The sequence below is a fragment of the Oncorhynchus mykiss genome, chromosome 25 (assembly GCF_013265735.2).
Source record: "Oncorhynchus mykiss isolate Arlee chromosome 25, USDA_OmykA_1.1, whole genome shotgun sequence".
NCBI lineage: Eukaryota > Metazoa > Chordata > Actinopteri > Salmoniformes > Salmonidae > Oncorhynchus > Oncorhynchus mykiss.
Genome location: NC_048589.1, coordinates 237,542 through 255,374, shown reverse-complemented (window position 1 = coordinate 255,374; position 17,833 = coordinate 237,542). Strand labels below are relative to the sequence as shown.

The following is a 17,833-nucleotide window of genomic DNA, read 5'->3' as shown; positions in this document are numbered from 1 at the left end:
TTTTTAAAGTGAAAGTACCATGTTCAGTCCTGCTGGAAAGGTGTTATACCTTTGACCATGTTAGTCAGAAGAGGCTTGTGTAGTATTTTCTGTTTTTAATCAGGTAATAATACCAGTTGCACTGAAGTTACCACAAAAAGTTTCTCATTTTGTATTATTTGCACAAGTTTCATTTTGAAGAAAAAATACATGTAAAATCAGATTTTGTTCGGACATTTTGCATATTGCTTTCCCCCTCCCTGTCATCTTGAAGTAAAGATCCAGGAAAATGTAATGCTTCGGTGCACAAGCTTTTCCTGTCATCCAATTGCAGACATCATAGTACTATTAAGGGTGGGGTTAACTCATTGTTTCGTGAAGAAAGTCCATGTCGACTAAATTGTATAGGTCTATTTCTTCTTGGCTGCCATTAGGTTAGGTGCTGACACTTTAACTTTGCCTGGGATGTTTCTTGATAAATCTGTATCCTGAAATGAGAAAAGGATGGTTGTTGTTTTGTGCCAAGTGGCTACGCAGTCATTCATATCAAGTAATAGCTAAGGTGCTTACATATTCTAGAATGTCAAATTGATTTTATATACATAAATCACCCGTTTATAAATGGCAAAGCTCTCAGTATAGTGATGCAAGTCTTTAGATGTTGTACGCAATGTTATATTCCCTTTTGCGCGACTCTTAATTTTGCTGTTCAATTCTCCGTGTAGCCTGCTGCATGCCAAAGTAAAGGAAACACTAACTTGTTGGCCACCACTATGCCTCTTGGCATAGATTCTACAACTGTCTGTAGCTTTCAATATACTTTGTATTCTTCATTTACTTAGATGTTGTGGATAAAGTTTGGAATGACACAATTTCATGTGTACAACGTCTAAAGACCTGCATCACTATACTGAGAGCTTTGCTGTTTCTAAAAGGATGTATTTGGAGCCTTTGTTCATATTTTTCGGAAGTGATTTGCTGTTTGGGGTTTCTCAAATGTGAAATCACAAAAGATTTGTCTGGACCGGCATGTTATAGAAATAACATTCCATTTACATAAAATAACTCGAGCACGTTGGCTACCTGCCATTCAGTAGTCTCAAAATGGACTCTGTCCAATAAAAATAACTTGTTTTGTTACAGTGCACCCTAATGAACACGTTCCGCCTTACCTTGACACTGCGAAACAGGTCCTTCTCTCTAGTCGAAGCCTCCCTGGCCTTCATGAAGCTGAATACTGCAGTGCGGGCAGCTGGGAGGACAAAATATAGATACAGAATTTCCTAGGATCCAGCCATTTATAATACTAGATAAGATAGAGACCTGCACACTGTCAAAAAAAGTTTTGGATTTATTCCCTTTTTTGTTACTGTGCGGGTCTCCACCTCTTCCAGTATTCATATTTTGACTCCTATGCACCTGGAACAGACACTATTCAGTAGTAAGGACCTTAAGACGCAAGTGCTGAGCGATTAGTGCTTGAGGTTGTTTTGGTTCATTTAAAAATATATATGGATGGAACGCTGAAACAATTAATAAAAAGTCCCATGAAGGTATTGACTGCTTTTCACTTATTGACCATAATTTATTCACTTTAATAAAATACTTCAGTTGTGTATTACATTTGTTTTATGACTTTTTATTTAATTCCAAGTCATCATCTCTATAGAGCTGCTACATATGCTATCTGATAAAACCACAATTTTGTAGTTTTTCAAAGTAAAGGCATACTTTTATGACTGCTGAATACCAACAACCAATCACTTATCATGTATTTTCAGGTAGAGATACCTCGTGAAGCAACAGCTGCTCTCTATATCCCCTCAAGATCGTGATTTCTTCTGCCTCTTCATAGCAGGCATAAAAGAAACCAACCAGACAAGTAGATGCGCAATTGAGAATTCTCTTTGATTATAATCACAGCCGTATATATTCCCCCCCAAGCAGACACATCGATGGCTCTGAACGAACTTTATTTGACTCTTTGCAAACTGGAATCCATACATCCTGAGGCTGCATTCATTGTAGCTGGGGATTTTAACAAGGCTAATCTGAAAACAAGACTCCCTAAATTGTATCAACATATCGATTGCGCAACCAGGGCTGGAAAAACCTTGGATCATTGTTATTCTAACTTCCGCGATGCATATAAGGCCCTGCCCCGCCCTCCTTTCAGAAAAGCTGACCACGACTCCATTTTGCTGATCCCTGCCTACAGACAGAAACAGACAGAAACTAAAACAAGAACCTCCCACGCTGAGGTCTGTCCAACGCTGGTCCGACCAAGCTGATTCCACACTCCAAGACTGCTTCCATCACGTGGACTGGGATATGTTTCGTATTGCGTCAGATAACAACATTGACGAATACGCTGATTCGCTGTGCGAGTTCATTAGACCGTGCGTTGAAGATGTCGTTCCCATAACAACGATTAAAACATTCCCTAACCAGAAACCGTGGATTGATGGCAGCATTCGCGTGAAACTGAAAGCGCGAACCACTGCTTTTAATCAGGGCAAGGTGACTGGTAACATGACCGAATACAAACAGTGCAGCTATTCCCTCCGCAAGGCTATCAAACAAGCTAAGCGTCAGTATAGAGACAAAGTAGAATCTCAATTCAACGGCTCAGACACAAGAGGTATGTGGCAGGGTCTACAGTCAATCACGGACTACAAGAAGAAAACCAGCCCAGTCACGGACCAGGATGTCTTGCTCCCAGGCAGACTAAATAACTTTATTGCCCGCTTTGAGGACAATACAGTGCCACTGACACGGCCTGCAACGAAAACATGCGGACTCTCCTTCACTGCAGCCGAGGTGAGTAAAACATTTAAACGTGTTAACCCTCGCAAGGCTGCAGGCCCAGACGGCATCCCCAGCCGCGCCCTCAGAGCATGCGCAGACCAGCTGGCCGGTGTGTTTACGGACGTATTCAATCAATCCCTATACCAGTCTGCTGTTCCCACATGCTTCAAGAGGGCCACCATTGTTCCTGTTCCCAAGAAAGCTAAGGTAACTGAGCTAAACGACTACCGCCCCGTAGCACTCACTTCCGTCATCATGAAGTGCTTTGAGAGACTAGTCAAGGACCATATCACCTCCAACCTACCTGACACCCTAGACCCACTCCAATTTGCTTACCGCCCAAATAGGTCCACAGACGATGCAATCTCAACCATACTGCACACTGCCCTAACCCATCTGGACAAGAGGAATACCTATGTGAGAATGCTGTTCATCGACTACAGCTCGGCATTCAACACCATAGTACCCTCCAAGCTCGTCATCAAGCTCGAGACCCTGTGCAACTGGGTACTGGACTTCCTGACGGGCCGCCCCCAGGTGGTGAGGGTAGGCAACAACATCTCCACCCCGCTGATCCTCAACACTGGGGCCCCACAAGGGTGCGTTCTGAGCCCTCTCCTGTACTCCCTGTTCACCCACGACTGCGTGGCCACGCACGCCTCCAACTCAATCATCAAGTTTGCGGACGACACAACAGTGGTAGGCTTGATTACCAACAACGACGAGACGGCCTACAGGGAGGAGGTGAGGGCCCTCGGAGTGTGGTGTCAGGAAAATAACCTCACACTCAACGTCAACAAAACTAAGGAGATGATTGTGGACTTCAGGAAACAGCAGAGGGAACACCCCCCTATCCACATCGATCGAACAGTAGTGGAGAGGGTAGTAAGTTTTAAGTTCCTCGGCATACACATCACAGACAAACTGAATTGGTCCACTCACAGACAGCATCGTGAAGAAGGTGCAGTAGCGCCTCTTCAACCTCAGGAGGCTGAAGAAATTCGGCTTGTCACCAAAAGCACTCACAAACTTCTACAGATGCACAATCGAGAGCATCCTGGCGGGCTGTATCACCGCCTGGTACGGCAACTGCTCCGCCCACAACCGTAAGGCTCTCCAGAGGGTAGTGAGGTCTGCACAACGCATCACCGGGGGCAAACTACCTGCCCTCCAGGACACCTACACCACCCGATGTTACAGGAAGGCCATAAAGATCATCAAGGACAACAACCACCCGAGCCACTGCCTGTTCACCCCGCTATCATCCAGAAGGCAAGGTCAGTACAGGTGCATCAAAGCTGGGACCGAGAGACTGAAAAACAGCTTCTATCTCAAGGCCATCAGACTGTTAAACAGCCACCACTAACATTGAGTGGCTGCTGCCAATACACTGACTCAACTCCAGCCACTTTAATAATGGGAATTGATGGGAAATGTAAAATATATCACTAGCCACTTTAAACAATGCTACCTAATATAATAATATAATAGTATTAATAGTATTATATAATAGTATTATAATAATAATACCATCACTCATCCATATATCTTTATGTACATATTCTTTATCCCCTTACACTGTGTATAAGACAGTAGTTTTGGAATTGTTAGTTAGATTACTTGTTGGTTATTACTGCATTGTCGGAACTAGAAGCACAAGCATTTCGCTACACTCGCATTAACATCTGCTAACCATGTGTATTTGATTTGATTGATTGTGGTCATTGGAGTTAATTACGTTTTATGCACTTAACTATGTAGAATTCTGACTTGTTGGAAACTACAACTCCCTCACACAGTTCAGGCTGGATCTGATTTATTTATAGAGAAACAACAATGTGCGGATTGAGCTCAGAAAAAAACTGAACGAAATGGAATTAATTTCAATTGAAACGACGTCGGATCAATTAGTTGTTTAAAAACTGAAAATTAACCGAAATGTTGGTTAATCACTCGGCACACACCCTCTTATCATTTATAACACGTTAACTGCTCTGATATTACCTTTTCCTTTCTTCTGGGTCCCTGGGGTCAACTTCACCTTGTGCCTAGTGGGAAACACTGTTGTTTAGCTAACTTTGAAAACATAGCCATGTCCCATTTCCTATGGCAAATGGAAGCGGAATAAGTATATCCCTATACGGGTAAATGGATTAATCAACATTCGTGTTAGGTTGGCTTTGATGGAATGGTAGGAATTACTGGCGTTACATAGATATTATAAAACTAGGTAGATATGTTGTCCTTACTTGTAGTTGGAGAGGGCAGTGTAGGGGGCACAGACTGGCACAGCGAACAGCAGTACATCCTCTGGGTGGGGTTGGCCCGTCAGAGAATTCAGCAGTTTCTCTGCTTCCTAAGGAAGTCAATGGGAGAGACACAATAAGACAAGGATGTTGGCCCTGCAACAAAGGATTTCATTAAAATATATTTAAAAATATATTATATAAAATAAAATAAAATATATTATAGGCCAGGTTTGAACAGTAATACAGTAATCTCGAAGAACCCACCTCTGCTCCAGGGTTGTCTTGGTCCTGATCATCTCCTTCCTGCAACAGAAATAAATAGTCTTCCTCCCTTTTCTTCAGTCACCTTTGTTTCAATTCTTAGATCAAGAAAACATGGATTCAGAGGCCCTGTTCAAATATTCTTAAAATAATCACTGATCTGACAAATGGATTGATAATTGGTGCAAGTTTTCTATGGCATTGCTTTAACCAATTATGTCATGTAGATCAGTAGCTACGTTTATTAACTTGTCCAGTTATTTTTTTCTCGACATTTAGCCTGTTTGCATAGAAAATAGATGTGACAATTGCCTTCTACGGTGCATTTCCAGTCTTAACAGTCTTGTGTTGACAAAAACAGCTGGACATAATGATGTCACAACAAAAAAGAAAGCACTTTTTCACAAAAACCTAGTGTCAAATAGAAATGAAGTGTTTCCATGATACATTTAGGCACCCTGTATTCCCTCCCACCTATCTGTTTCATGTCTCAGATAGCCCGCAAAAGCCATGGATAGAATGCAAGAATTTACAAAAATGTATCATGTGCCACACACCATGCCATGGTGAAACTTGCACTCCTGTAGATCTGAAATAATTGGATGGTGAAACTTGCATCTAGCCAACGCAATTCAAGCATTCTTGAAAGTCAAGACAATCCTTGTGGAAAAAATGATATTTAGAAAGCAGTAGGCATTTAGAATTAAATGTGGAGTGAAGCTTTGTAATTGCGTGATATCACGTGCCACACGTACCTTCATAAATGATTAAGCAATCAGCATTATTCAAAAAAACAGTTTCCATCATTTGTTGCAATAAAAGAGTTTGACGAAAGAAAAATCCACCCGTTGAATAGTTAAACATTTAAAAAAGATGAAGTGTTGGTCCCATGTTTCATGAGTGGAAATATACCATACGCACAAAAATATTATTTCTCTCAAATTTTGTTAACAAATGTTTTATATCCCCATTAGTGAGCATTTCTCCTTTTATCAACTGATTTCCTTCTATGAACTGTAACCTAGTAAAATCGTTGCGTGTTTTGCGTTTATATATTTTTGTTCAGTATTGATCTTTAGAACATTTCTATTATACTTTTGACCTATTTCTATTATACTAGTGGGGCGGCAGGTAGCCTAGTGGTTAGAGTGCTGGACTAGTAACCGAAAGGTTGCAAGATCAAATGCCCGAGCTGACAAGATAAAACTCTTGTCGTTCTGCCCCTGAACAAGGCAATTAACCCACTGTTCCTAGGCCGTCACTGAAAATAAGAATGTGTTCTTAACTGACTTGGCTAGTTAAATGTAATTAAAAAAATGTTTTTATCATCACAATTTTGGGACACTATTTTTGTCTAATAAACCTCAGGTCAATGGAAACCTGCCTAGTGATTACTTTGAGGAAGGAATCATTCATTTTAAGAGTATTTGCGTGTTCCCTGGAGAAAGGAAAACAAAAACTTTTTTTTTTACCTTGTCATCCTGTTCAGGTGCTGCTCCCTCCTCCACAGCTAGACCCTCCTCTTCCCCTTCTGGTTTCTTTAAGATGACCTCCTGAGGACGGGGTCTCTGGGCTTGCTTCTGGGGTGCTTTTCTCAACACCTCGTCTTTGCCCTTCCCCTTCTTGCCCTTCTTAGGGTTCTCTTCCTTAGTGGAGCCAGCAGACTGCAGACGGAAAATTTCAATAAATTCCTGTACTGTACTGCTTTATTGGAAACATTTATTGGTAACCAGTAACCAGCCATAAAAAAAATCAGTTTCATTCAATGTGTTTTTATACATTTTCTGGTATACAGATATGTTCATATCATTAATTTGTGTTCCAGTTCGTAATCCAGACATTTCAACAGTGTGAGGGAAAGTTCAACAATATACTCCTCACCCCCAACAATTTCATCATCAGCTCCCGATCCTCTTCATCTTGGTCTTTGTACTTCTCTTTAATTTTCTTCAGCTTGTTCTAGATTTCAACAACAGCATAGATGAAAAGCTTGACTTTCAAGAGCAGTTTATTCTAACTAATGCCACCACAAAGACAGCAAAGCTGACCACCTTAGCCAGCACTAGAACCAATCTCTGGTCGAATTGGACTACAACTAATTTAGTTCATTTAAAACTTTGAAAATGTCTCACCTTTTGATGTCTCTTAAGAGGATGCTGAGAGGCTCCTCCCCCTCCTCCACTCTTGGTTTTCTGATTGGCTGCGGAGGCACCATGCGTCTCCTCAGTCTTTCCCTCTTCTTCCTGAGATTCAGAATGATCCTGTTTCCCCTTCTTCTCCTCCCTTTGGACAAGAAGAAAGCAGCAAAACAAAACCATTGCATTCATGCATGTTAGCCACGAGGGAAGGTTACATTGCTATGTATTTAGCTTACCTTCTTTGCTTGGCTGTAATGTGTTTTCCCCCCTCTTTTTGCGCCTCCACCTCAACCTAATGAAGAATAAATTGTACATACAGTTAAATCGGAAGTTTACATACACCTTAGCCAAATACATTTAAACTTTTTTCTCTCACAATTCCTGACATATAATCGTGGTAAAAATTCCCTGTCTTAGGATCACCACTATATTTTAAGAATGTAAAATGTCAGAATAATAGTAGAGAGTGATTTCAGCTTTTATTTCTTTCATCACATTCCCAGTGTGTCAGAAGTTTACAATACACTCAATTAGTATTTGGTTTCATTGCCTGTAAATTGTTTATATTAACTTGGGTTAAACATTAAGGGTAGCCTTCCACAAGCTTCCCACAATAAGTTGGGTGAATTTTGGCCCATTTTCACCCATTTTGGGTGAATTTTAGCCCACACGTTTTCTATAGGATTGAGGTCAGGGCATTGTGATGGCCATTCCAATACCTTGACTTTGTTGTCCTTAAGCGATTTTGCCACAACATTGGAAGTATGCTTGGGGTCATTGTCCATTTGAAAGACCCAACATAACGATGGTCATTATGACAAAGAGTTATATTTTTGTTTCATCAGACCAAAGGACATTTCTCCAAAAAGTACGGTCTTTGTCCCCATGTGCAGTTCCAAACAGTAGTCTGGATTTTTTTATGGAGGGTTTGGAGCAGTGGCTTCTTCCTTGCTGAGTGGCCTTTCAGGTTATGTCGATATAGATACTTTAGTACCCGTTTCCTCCAGCATCTTCACAAGGTCCTTTGCTGATGTTTTGGGAATGATTTGCACTTTTCGCACCAAAGTACGTTCATCTCTACGAGACAGAACGAGTCTCCTTCCTGAGCGGTATGACGGCTGTGTGGTCCCATGGTGTTTATTGTTTGTACAGATGAACATGGTACCTTCAGGCGTTTGGAAATTGCTCCCAAAGATGAACCAGACTTGTGGAGGTCTACAAAAAAATGTCTGAGGTCTTGGCTGACTTCTTTTGATTTTCCCATGATGTCAAGCAAAGAGGCACAGAGTTTGAAGGTAGGCCTTGAAATACATCCACAGGTACACCTCCAATTGACTCAAATTACGTCAATGGGCCTATCAGAAGCTTGTAAAGCCATGACAATTTTCTGGAATTTTTCTAGCTGTTTAAAACCACAGTCAACTTAGTGTATGTAAACTTCTGACCCACTGGAATTGTGATACAGTGAAATAAGCTTACTTGTGTCATGCACAAAATAGATGTCTTAACTGACTTGCCAAAACGATAGTTTGTTAACAAGACATTTGTGGAGTGGTTGAAAAAGGTGTTTTAATGACTCCAACCTATGTGTATGTAAACTTCCGACTTCAACTGTATGATATTACGTTTACAAAATAAAAACGTATACTATAAAACATCAATTATTTTATTGCATAATGCAAAAGGTCAGAAGTTCACCGATCACAATGGCTTTACCTGAATGGACACCTTTTTGAAACCAGCACTTTGGGTTTCCCTGGAGAGAGAAACAAACAGAAACCTTTCTGATACTGTTGCACTTTCGGGTACTGAACAGACCTGGGTCAAATAGACATCTCAAATACTTGAGCTGCACTTTATTCTGCCATCGTATCTTACGGCAAAAAAAGAGCTTCTGGATATCAGGACAGCAATCACTCACCTTGTATTAGACAAATATTTTTTCTTCAACAAGCAGGATGCACAGGATGTACTTCAGACACCCAACAAGGCCAAAATCCCTGTCATTGGCAAGAGAAAGAGACGCAGGTATAGAGGACACAGGGCGGGTTTGCCTCGTAAGGATCCGCTGACAGCGTTTGGGAAATCTGCCCTTACCATCAATATTACTTGCCAACGTACAATCATTGGACAATAAATTAGATGAGGTACGATCACGAATATCCTACCAAAAGGACATCAAAAACTGTAATATCTTACATTTCACTGAATTGTGGCTGAATGACGACATGGATCAAATTTAGCTGGCGGGATATATACGCTGCACCGGCTAGATAGAACAACACACTACGTCCGGAAAGACGAGCGGGGTTCTGTGTATATTTGTAAAGAAAACAGCTGGTGCACGAAATCTAACCCAGAGGCGGCTCTCCTAGTGGCCGGGGACTTTAATGCAGGGAAACTTCTTACCTAATTTCTATCAGCATGTTAATTGTGCAACCACATTTAAAAAATTCTAGGTAACCTTTACTCCACACACAGAGACGCGTACAAAGCTCTCCCTCGCTCTCTATTTAGCAAATCTGATCATAATTCTATCCTCCTGATTCCTGCTTACAAGTAAAAATTTAAGCAGGAAGTGACTCGGTCTAAACTACAGGACTGTAAACTGTAGTAGAGCTGCCGCATTCAAGGTGAGGGACTCTAACCTGGAAGCTTCTAAGAAATCCTGCTATGTCCTCCGACGAACCATCAAACAGGCAAAGCGCCAATACAGGACTAAGATTGAATCGTACTACACTGGCTCCGACGCTCGTCAGATGTGGCAGGGCCTGCAAACTATTACAGACTACAAAGGGAAGAACAGCCACGAGCTGCCCAGTGACATGAGCCTACCAGACAAGCTAAATCATTGTCGGAGATCAGGCCTTCCACTGTTGTGTCATCTGTAAACTTAATGGTGGTGCTGTAGTCGTGCCTGGCCATGCAGTCGCTTTGAGGCAAGCAACACCGAGGCATGCATGAGAGAATCAGCTGTTCCGGACGACTGTGTGATCACGCTCTCCGTAGCCGTCGTGAGAAATACCTTTTTTATAATTTACCAGTCATTGTTTCAACATAGCCTTGAAATGCTTGGACAGAGTTCAGGAGCCAAGATGATTTGGATGGACTCAGTCATTCCTGTAGAGTATCTTCTGTTTCCAGAAGGTGTCAAAGTTATCAATAAAAGTGACTACAGTAGTCTTTTAGCCAGATGTGTAATGCCAGCAGTCTGCTGAATCTTTCACACCTGCGGCCCGACGATGGTACTGGACCTGAAATTATTGGCTGTTTTTGAGTCTTAATGCTAAAATCAGTTCTTTAAAATCAATTTTTCAAACGTTCCAAGCTAGCTCTCCTGATGTCGTTTGACCCCACATGGATTACGACAGTGTCATGTGGGGAAAAGTAGGTGGGCGTGGCCCAGTAGCTTATGTAGGTTTGCTACTTGCTTGCTAAGTGTAGCTACTTCGCTCCTGTAGTCCTTCGCAAGCAAGCAGTTGCTACATTGAAAGTCAACGCGGTCCACATTGTCCCGGAGCAAAACAAAGTAAACGCAGCTCCTGCAACGTTGGAAACGTTCAATGGCGGCCTCCATTTGAGACCGCCGAGCCAGCTAGGCTAGCTGGGCTTTCGCGTCTCTCCCCCTATACAGAATCTGTCAGGATCCCAGCAGGACAGATAGCAGCGCTCACAGCAACTTAGCTCAACAGAGCCGTAGGATTCAAAATAAAATAAAAGTATATAAAAACACTGTCAGTAAACAGTCAGTAAAAACACTGTCAGTAAACCAAGGTCTTTAGTTCAGGCTTCAGTGTTCGACAGGTTTCAGTGGTCGACAACAACAAACATACGTCGCACTCTGATGACATTCATCAAGGTTTAGACTAAGACATGAAGGTCAGTCAATGCGGAAAAAGTCAAGAACTTTTAAAGTGCAGTCCTAAAAAGCCATCAAGCGCTCTGATGAAACTGACTCTCATGAGGATCACCACAGGAAAGGAAGGCCCAGAGTTCTCTCTGCTACAGATAAGCTCAATAGAGTTAACGGCACCCCCAATTTGCAGCCCAAATTTATGCATCACAGAGTTCAAGTAAGAAACAAATCTCAACATCAACTGTTCAGAGGAGACTGCGTGAATCATGCCTTCATGGTCGAATTGCTGCAAAGAAACCACTACTAAAGGACAACAATAATAAGAAGAGACTTGCTTGGGTCAAGAAACATGAGCAATGGACATCAGACCGGTGGACTCTTTGGTCTGAGGAGTCTAAATTTGATATTTTTGGTTCCAACTGCAGTGTCTTTGTGAGACGCTGAGTAGGTGAACAGATGATCTCCGCATGTGTGGTTCCCACGGTGAAGCATGAAGGAGGAGATGTGATGGTACTTTGCTGGTGACTGTGATTTATTTAGAATTCAAGGCACACTTACCACAGAAATATGCCATCCCCATCTGGTTGGGACTATCATTTGGGACTATCATTTGTTTTTCAACAGAACAATAACCAAAAAGACATCTCCAGGCTGTGTAAGGGTTATTTGATCAAGAAGGAGAGTGATGGAGTGCTGCATCAGATGACCTGGCCTCCACAATCACCTGACCTCAACCCAATTTACATGGTTTGGGAGGAGTTGGACCGCAGAGTGAAGGAATAGCAGCCATCAAGTGCTCAGCATGTGGGAACTCCTTCAAGACTGTTGGAAAGAGCATTCCAGGTGAAGCTGGTTGAGAGAATGCAAGAGTGTGCAAAGCTGTCAAGGCAAAGGGTGAATACTTTGAAGAATCTCAAATATATTTAGATCTGTTTAACACTGTTTTGGTTACTACATGACTCCATATATGTTATTTCATATTGTTGATGTCGTCACTATTATTCTACAATGTAGAAAATAGTAAAAAAAAATAAAGAAAAACCCTTGAATGAGTAGGCGTCCCCAAACTTTTGACTGGTACTGTATCTCTAAACTATTTCACCTACATATTTGACCTAGGTCTACTGTTCTAGACACCAGCCTTTACTCAATTCAAAAGGTAATATTTGGTATTCAACTACAGTGGAATAACATATTAACATGACCGGCACACATACAACGGCGACATACAGTAGCAGCATAATATTACCTGGTGGACTGCAAGTGGGACAGGGAGATGGTGGTGTCTGGAAAACTGAACTCTGCACTCTCCCCATCACTCTTCACCTTTGCCTCGAGCCCCTCCACCTCATCCTCCTCTCCTTCCTCCTTCATGTCGTCCAGTTCTTTAGCATCTCCATCCTCCTTATGTTCAGCCTCTGCCCCTTCAGTGGCTTTCTCTACTTTTACCTCCACTCCATTCTTCTTTCCATCTCCTCCTCCGTCTTCCCCCTCTCCCTCGTTGCTACTGTCATCTCCTGGGAAAACATATGTATGGTACATAAATGCAACAACCAATAGATTCACGTACAGAGGTGTGTATGTGTCTGTGGCTCTTGAAGCCCTGTACCAATAAGCTCCTCCCCATCCTCTAGTAGCTCTGCTGTGCTGGACGTCACATCCGCCATGTCCTCGTCAATGGTCTTGACCTTCCTCTCACCCCGGTGTCTGAATACACACTGCTCATCTACCTGTGGACACAAGACTAGACTGTTGAGCCAAGATAGGGTTTACCAACTGACTCCTCAAAAGGCAGTCAGACATATTTTAAGACTATGACAGAGCAAACACGTTTAAAACATTAGCTTTCACCTTGAAGAGAAAGCTGAAACCCATCATTAAATAAGAGGGCGGCATGTAGTTCTTCTTTCCTGTGAAAATAGGAATGCTGTTTTAGCTGTCGATAACCCAAAACTACATAATTGACACATAACCACCATGTGGAGGCTACTGGGAAGATCTTGGCATACCTCGGATCATGAAACTTCCAGTGGTCAGGTATTCTCCAGTGGGGGCAGACTTAGTCACCTAGACAGAGAGAGACGAGAAGAGTTATAATTGGAGCAGCTCTGACCACACCCTGATCCAACCATCCAATCCTGAAGTAGGCTCCCAGGAGAACTCACCTGGTGGTAGTGCACCCACCATGCGCTGGTGATAACCTTGGCGTCCCAGGCTGCACTGTAGCACACGGCCATGGTGCCCGCCTCGGTCAAGGTGCGTGGAGGAATGGGCACACCTAGAGGGAAGAGATATAAGTGCCACAATACACCCCATTAAAATACATGGAGAGTTCACAGATGATTGTCAACACTTAAGCTTGAATTCAAGTCGGGTAGTTAGTTATAACTAGAATTTGGGCTAAGATGGGTTATTCACTTTAAGTTGCATGAACATACAGTAAGTCAAAAGTTTGGACACACCTACTCATTCAATTGTTTTTCTTTATTTTTACTATTTTCTACATTGTAGAATAATAGTGAAGACATCACAACTATGAAAGAACATATGGAGTCATGTAGTAACCAAAAAAAGTGTTAAACAAATCTAAATATATTTTATATTCTTCAAAGCACGGTTCCTAGGACTGACTTGCCTAGCTAAATAAAGGTTAAATAAAACTTTTTTTTAAGTAGCCACCCTTTGCCTTGATGACAGCTTTGCACACTCTTGGCATTCTCTCAACCAGCTTCACCTGGAATGCTTTTCCAACAGTCTAGAAGGAGTTCCCACATATGCTGAGCACTTGTTGGCTGCTTTTCCTTTACTCTGCGATCCAACTCATCCCAAACCATCTCAATTGGGTTGAGGTCGGGTGATTGTGGAGGCCAGGTCATCTGATGCAGCACTCCATCACTCTTCTTTGTCAAACAGCCCGGAGGTGTGTTGAGTGATTGTCCTGTTGAAAAACAAATGGTAGTCCCACTAAGCGCAAACTAGATAGGATGGCGTATCGCAGCAGAATGCTATGGTAGCCATGTTGGTTAAGTGTGCCTTGAATTCTAAATAAATAACAGAGTCACCCGCAAAGCACCCTCACACCTCCTCCATGCTTCACATGTGGTTCACACATGCGGAAATCATCCATTCACTTACTCTGGTTGGAACACTGTGGTTGGAACCAAAAATCTCAAATTTGGACTCATCAGACCAAAGAACAGATTTCCACCGGTCTAATGTCCATTGCTCATGTTTCTTGGCCCAAGCAAGTCTCTTCTTCCATGAAGGCCTGATTCACGCAGTCACCTCTGAACAGTTCATGTTGAGATGCGTCTGAAGAATTTATTTGGGCTGCAATTTCTGAGGCTGGTAACTCGAATGAACTTATCCTCTGCAGCAAAGGTAACCCTGGGTCTTCCTTTCCTGTGGCGGTCCTCATATGAGAGACAGTTTCATCATAGCGCTTGATGGTTTTTAGGACTGCACTTGAAGAAATTTTCAAAGTTCTTGAAATGTTCCGGATTGACTGACCTTCACGTCTTAAAGTAATGACGGACCGTTGTTTCTCTTTTCTCATTTTAGCTGTTCTTGCCATAATATGGACTTGGTCTTTTACCAAATAGGGCTATCTTCTGTATACCACCCCTACCTTGTCACAACACAACTGATTGGCTCAAACGCATTAAGAAGGAAATAAATTCCACAAATTAACTTTTACGAAGGCACACCTAATGAAGCTGGTGACTATCTCATGAATCTGGTTGAGAGAATGCCATGGGTGTGCAAAGCTGTCACCAAGGCAACGGTTGGCTACTTTGAAGAATATCAAATATTATTTTGATTTGTTTAACACTTTTTTGGTTACTATATGAAACTATTATTCTACAATGTAGAAAATAGTATAATTAATGAAAAACCCTGTAATGAGTAGGTGTGCCCAAACTTTTGACTGGTACTGTATATTAAAGAGAAATTCCAGAGGATAAGAGAGCATCATTTGACTGAACAACAGTGTGTTGATCACAGAACTAGGCCAGCTCTTACCAGATGGGTTCTTGATGACACAACTAGTTGCTCCATGGAGGTCGGCGTGAACGTAGATATCTCCTGATAAGAGACACCAACATGAGATTTTCACACAGGTAGAGATAGACTTCCAATATCCATACTAGCATACTAACTACAATGAAGCAATGTATTGTGACTGCATTCTATGTGGTATGCTAGTATGGATAGTGGAACATAGCGTGTTGTGTACCAAACTAGCATACGTTCAAGTCCGAAACAATGTATTGGGCATGTATTTGATACTGGTATGGACATTGGATAGTTGTCCATAGCCTGTTGTAAGGCAGGACTATAATAAGTGTATTCCACTCTTACCAGCCCTCAAGTAGCGCTTAACGATAATTTCATTCTGTTGCTGGTCACGTCCGGCGATGGTGAGGTAATTTTCTGAGCTGATGAACCACAGGAACTTCTCAAACCTGACAGAGCACAACGATACATAATTTGTCACATACTGAAAAGAAAGAGAAAGTAATTGCCCAGAAGAATATGAATTTGTCACAAATCTGACACAAAGGTGGAGAGAACTTTGCGCTCATTTAATTACTTCTTACAGGTGTTACATTAGCTGAAAATGGCTGCATTAGTTCAGATTTGTCAATGACTGCTCATCTCTCTACACATGGCAAGTTTTCAGAGGGTGAACGCAGATTCAGTTAGGTTAAGTGTCTTACCAGTAGACTTTCCTGGCCTTCTGAATGGTCGTAACCGTTTGGACCTCTTTAAGGGTTTGTTTGGTCTTCTTCTCAGCAGATTTGAAAGCCTTGAATTAAATAAAAAAGGGGGAAAATGTTACAAATATAAAAACTGACCACAAACACAATCGACAGGGAATTTCATATGCATGTGGCACCATCACCTTCTGGGCTGCCTCCACGGTTTTCTGCTCTTTCTTAGCAGCGGTTCGCTTGTGGTCGTAGTATCTGGAAAAAAGGAGATAAACGTTTGGGTTCGTCAGCTTGATACCTAAAACCACATCTGGCCATACTGTTCAAAGCATAGAGATAAAACATAACTGTTCTATTTAATTTTTCAGTTCAAAGAATACACTAAGCCAGGGAGAGTGGAGAGCCTACTTTTTGGCATTGGCGTAAGCTGACAAGCTGAGGTCCACATCCACCAGCATGGGCTGGTCTTTCTTGGGCTTGCCCTTCTGACCCTTCTCTTTGTTCTTGTTCTTCTTCCCCCCCTTCTTCTCTTCAGCCAATTTGGCTACATCCTCCTCCTCTACTTCCTCTGGGACAATGTATGGGTTCCTGAACGGGGAAACAACAGCGTAGTTTTCAGTCGGCATGAGAGTAATTGATGATAAAATGATTGGGGGGGGCTGTCTTGTTAGACTTCAGTGCAGCTTTTGACAATATTGATCATAGTCTGCTGCTAGAAAAACGTATGTGTTATGGCGTTATACACCCCCTGCTATAAATGTGGATAAAGAGCTACTTGTCTAACAGAACACAGAGGGTGTTCTTTAATGGAAGCATATCAAATATAATACAGTTAGAATCAGGAATTCCCCAGGGTAGCTGTTTAGGCCCCTTGCTTTTTACATTTTTTACTAATGACACGCCACTGACTTTGAGTAAAGCCAGAGTTTCTATGTATGCGGATGATTCAACACTATACACGTCAGCTACTACAGCGACTGAAATGACTGCAACACTCAACAAAGAGCTGCAGTTAGTTTCAGAGTGGGTGGCAAGGAATAAGTTAGCCCTAAATATTTCTAAAACTAAATGCATTGTATTTGGAGCAAAACACTCACTAAACCCAACTAAATCTTGTAATAAATCATGCAGAAATTGAGCTAGTTGAGATGACTAAACTGCTTGGAGTAGCACTAGACTGTAAACTGTCATGGTCAAAACATATTGATGCAGTAGTAACTAAGATGGGGAGAAGTCTGTCTATAATAATGCAATGCTCTGCCTTCTTAACAACACTATCAACAAGGCAGGTCCTACAGGCCCTAGTCTTGTCACACATTAACTACTGTTCAGTCGTGTGGTCAGGTGCCACAAAAAAGGACTTAGGAAAATTGCAATTGGCTCAGAACAGGGTAGCATGGCCGGCCCTTGGATGTACACAGAGAGCTAATATTAATAATATGCATGTCAATCTCTCCTGGCTGAAAATGGAGGAGAGATTGACTTCATCACTACTTTTATTTATGAGAGGAATTGACATGTTGAATGCACCGAGTGGTCTGTCTAAATTACTGGCACACAGCTCGGACACCCATGCATACCCCTCAAGACATGCAACAAGAGGTCTCTTCACAGTCCTCAAGTCCAGAACAGACTATGGGAGGCACACAGTATTACATGGAACTCTAATGGAGGCCCTAATGAGCATGACCCTGTTCTTTCTGTTCAGCATCCATCTATTTAATTGGCTAGAGGGCAGATAAAGGTGGGTTAGTGGTTGATTCATAGTATTTGGAGTACTATGAACTGTTCTGTGCTGGATACAATATCACATTTTTCCTTTCGAGT

At 42.0% G+C, this 17,833-nt stretch overlaps 1 protein-coding gene across 2 annotated transcripts in view; it reads right to left on the bottom strand.

The window, feature by feature from the left end:
• Nucleotides 1-80: 80 nt before the first annotated feature.
• Nucleotides 81-17,833, bottom strand: part of LOC110505202 (nuclear export mediator factor Nemf) — a 34,675-nt gene continuing 16,922 nt past the window's right edge. The window contains exons 13-32 of one of the 2 annotated variants that reach the window (XM_021584269.2): nucleotides 16,415-16,594; nucleotides 16,198-16,261; nucleotides 16,013-16,101; nucleotides 15,654-15,757; nucleotides 15,315-15,377; nucleotides 13,457-13,569; nucleotides 13,301-13,358; nucleotides 13,143-13,201; nucleotides 12,901-13,021; nucleotides 12,541-12,808; nucleotides 9,152-9,191; nucleotides 7,672-7,727; nucleotides 7,430-7,580; nucleotides 7,179-7,256; nucleotides 6,770-6,961; nucleotides 5,301-5,339; nucleotides 5,037-5,143; nucleotides 4,792-4,835; nucleotides 1,152-1,231; nucleotides 81-467 (exon numbers count right to left, since the gene is read on the bottom strand). In XM_021584269.2, the coding sequence (XP_021439944.1) occupies nucleotides 390-467; nucleotides 1,152-1,231; nucleotides 4,792-4,835; nucleotides 5,037-5,143; nucleotides 5,301-5,339; nucleotides 6,770-6,961; nucleotides 7,179-7,256; nucleotides 7,430-7,580; nucleotides 7,672-7,727; nucleotides 9,152-9,191; nucleotides 12,541-12,808; nucleotides 12,901-13,021; nucleotides 13,143-13,201; nucleotides 13,301-13,358; nucleotides 13,457-13,569; nucleotides 15,315-15,377; nucleotides 15,654-15,757; nucleotides 16,013-16,101; nucleotides 16,198-16,261; nucleotides 16,415-16,594 (1,984 nt within the window). In that variant the 3' untranslated portion in view covers nucleotides 81-389. Of the gene's footprint in view, nucleotides 468-1,151; nucleotides 1,232-4,791; nucleotides 4,836-5,036; nucleotides 5,144-5,300; nucleotides 5,396-6,769; nucleotides 6,962-7,178; nucleotides 7,257-7,429; nucleotides 7,581-7,671; nucleotides 7,728-9,151; nucleotides 9,192-12,540; nucleotides 12,809-12,900; nucleotides 13,022-13,142; nucleotides 13,202-13,300; nucleotides 13,359-13,456; nucleotides 13,570-15,314; nucleotides 15,378-15,653; nucleotides 15,758-16,012; nucleotides 16,102-16,197; nucleotides 16,262-16,414; nucleotides 16,595-17,833 lie in introns of those variants that run through there. The other variant, XR_002470712.2, reaches the window with a different exon arrangement.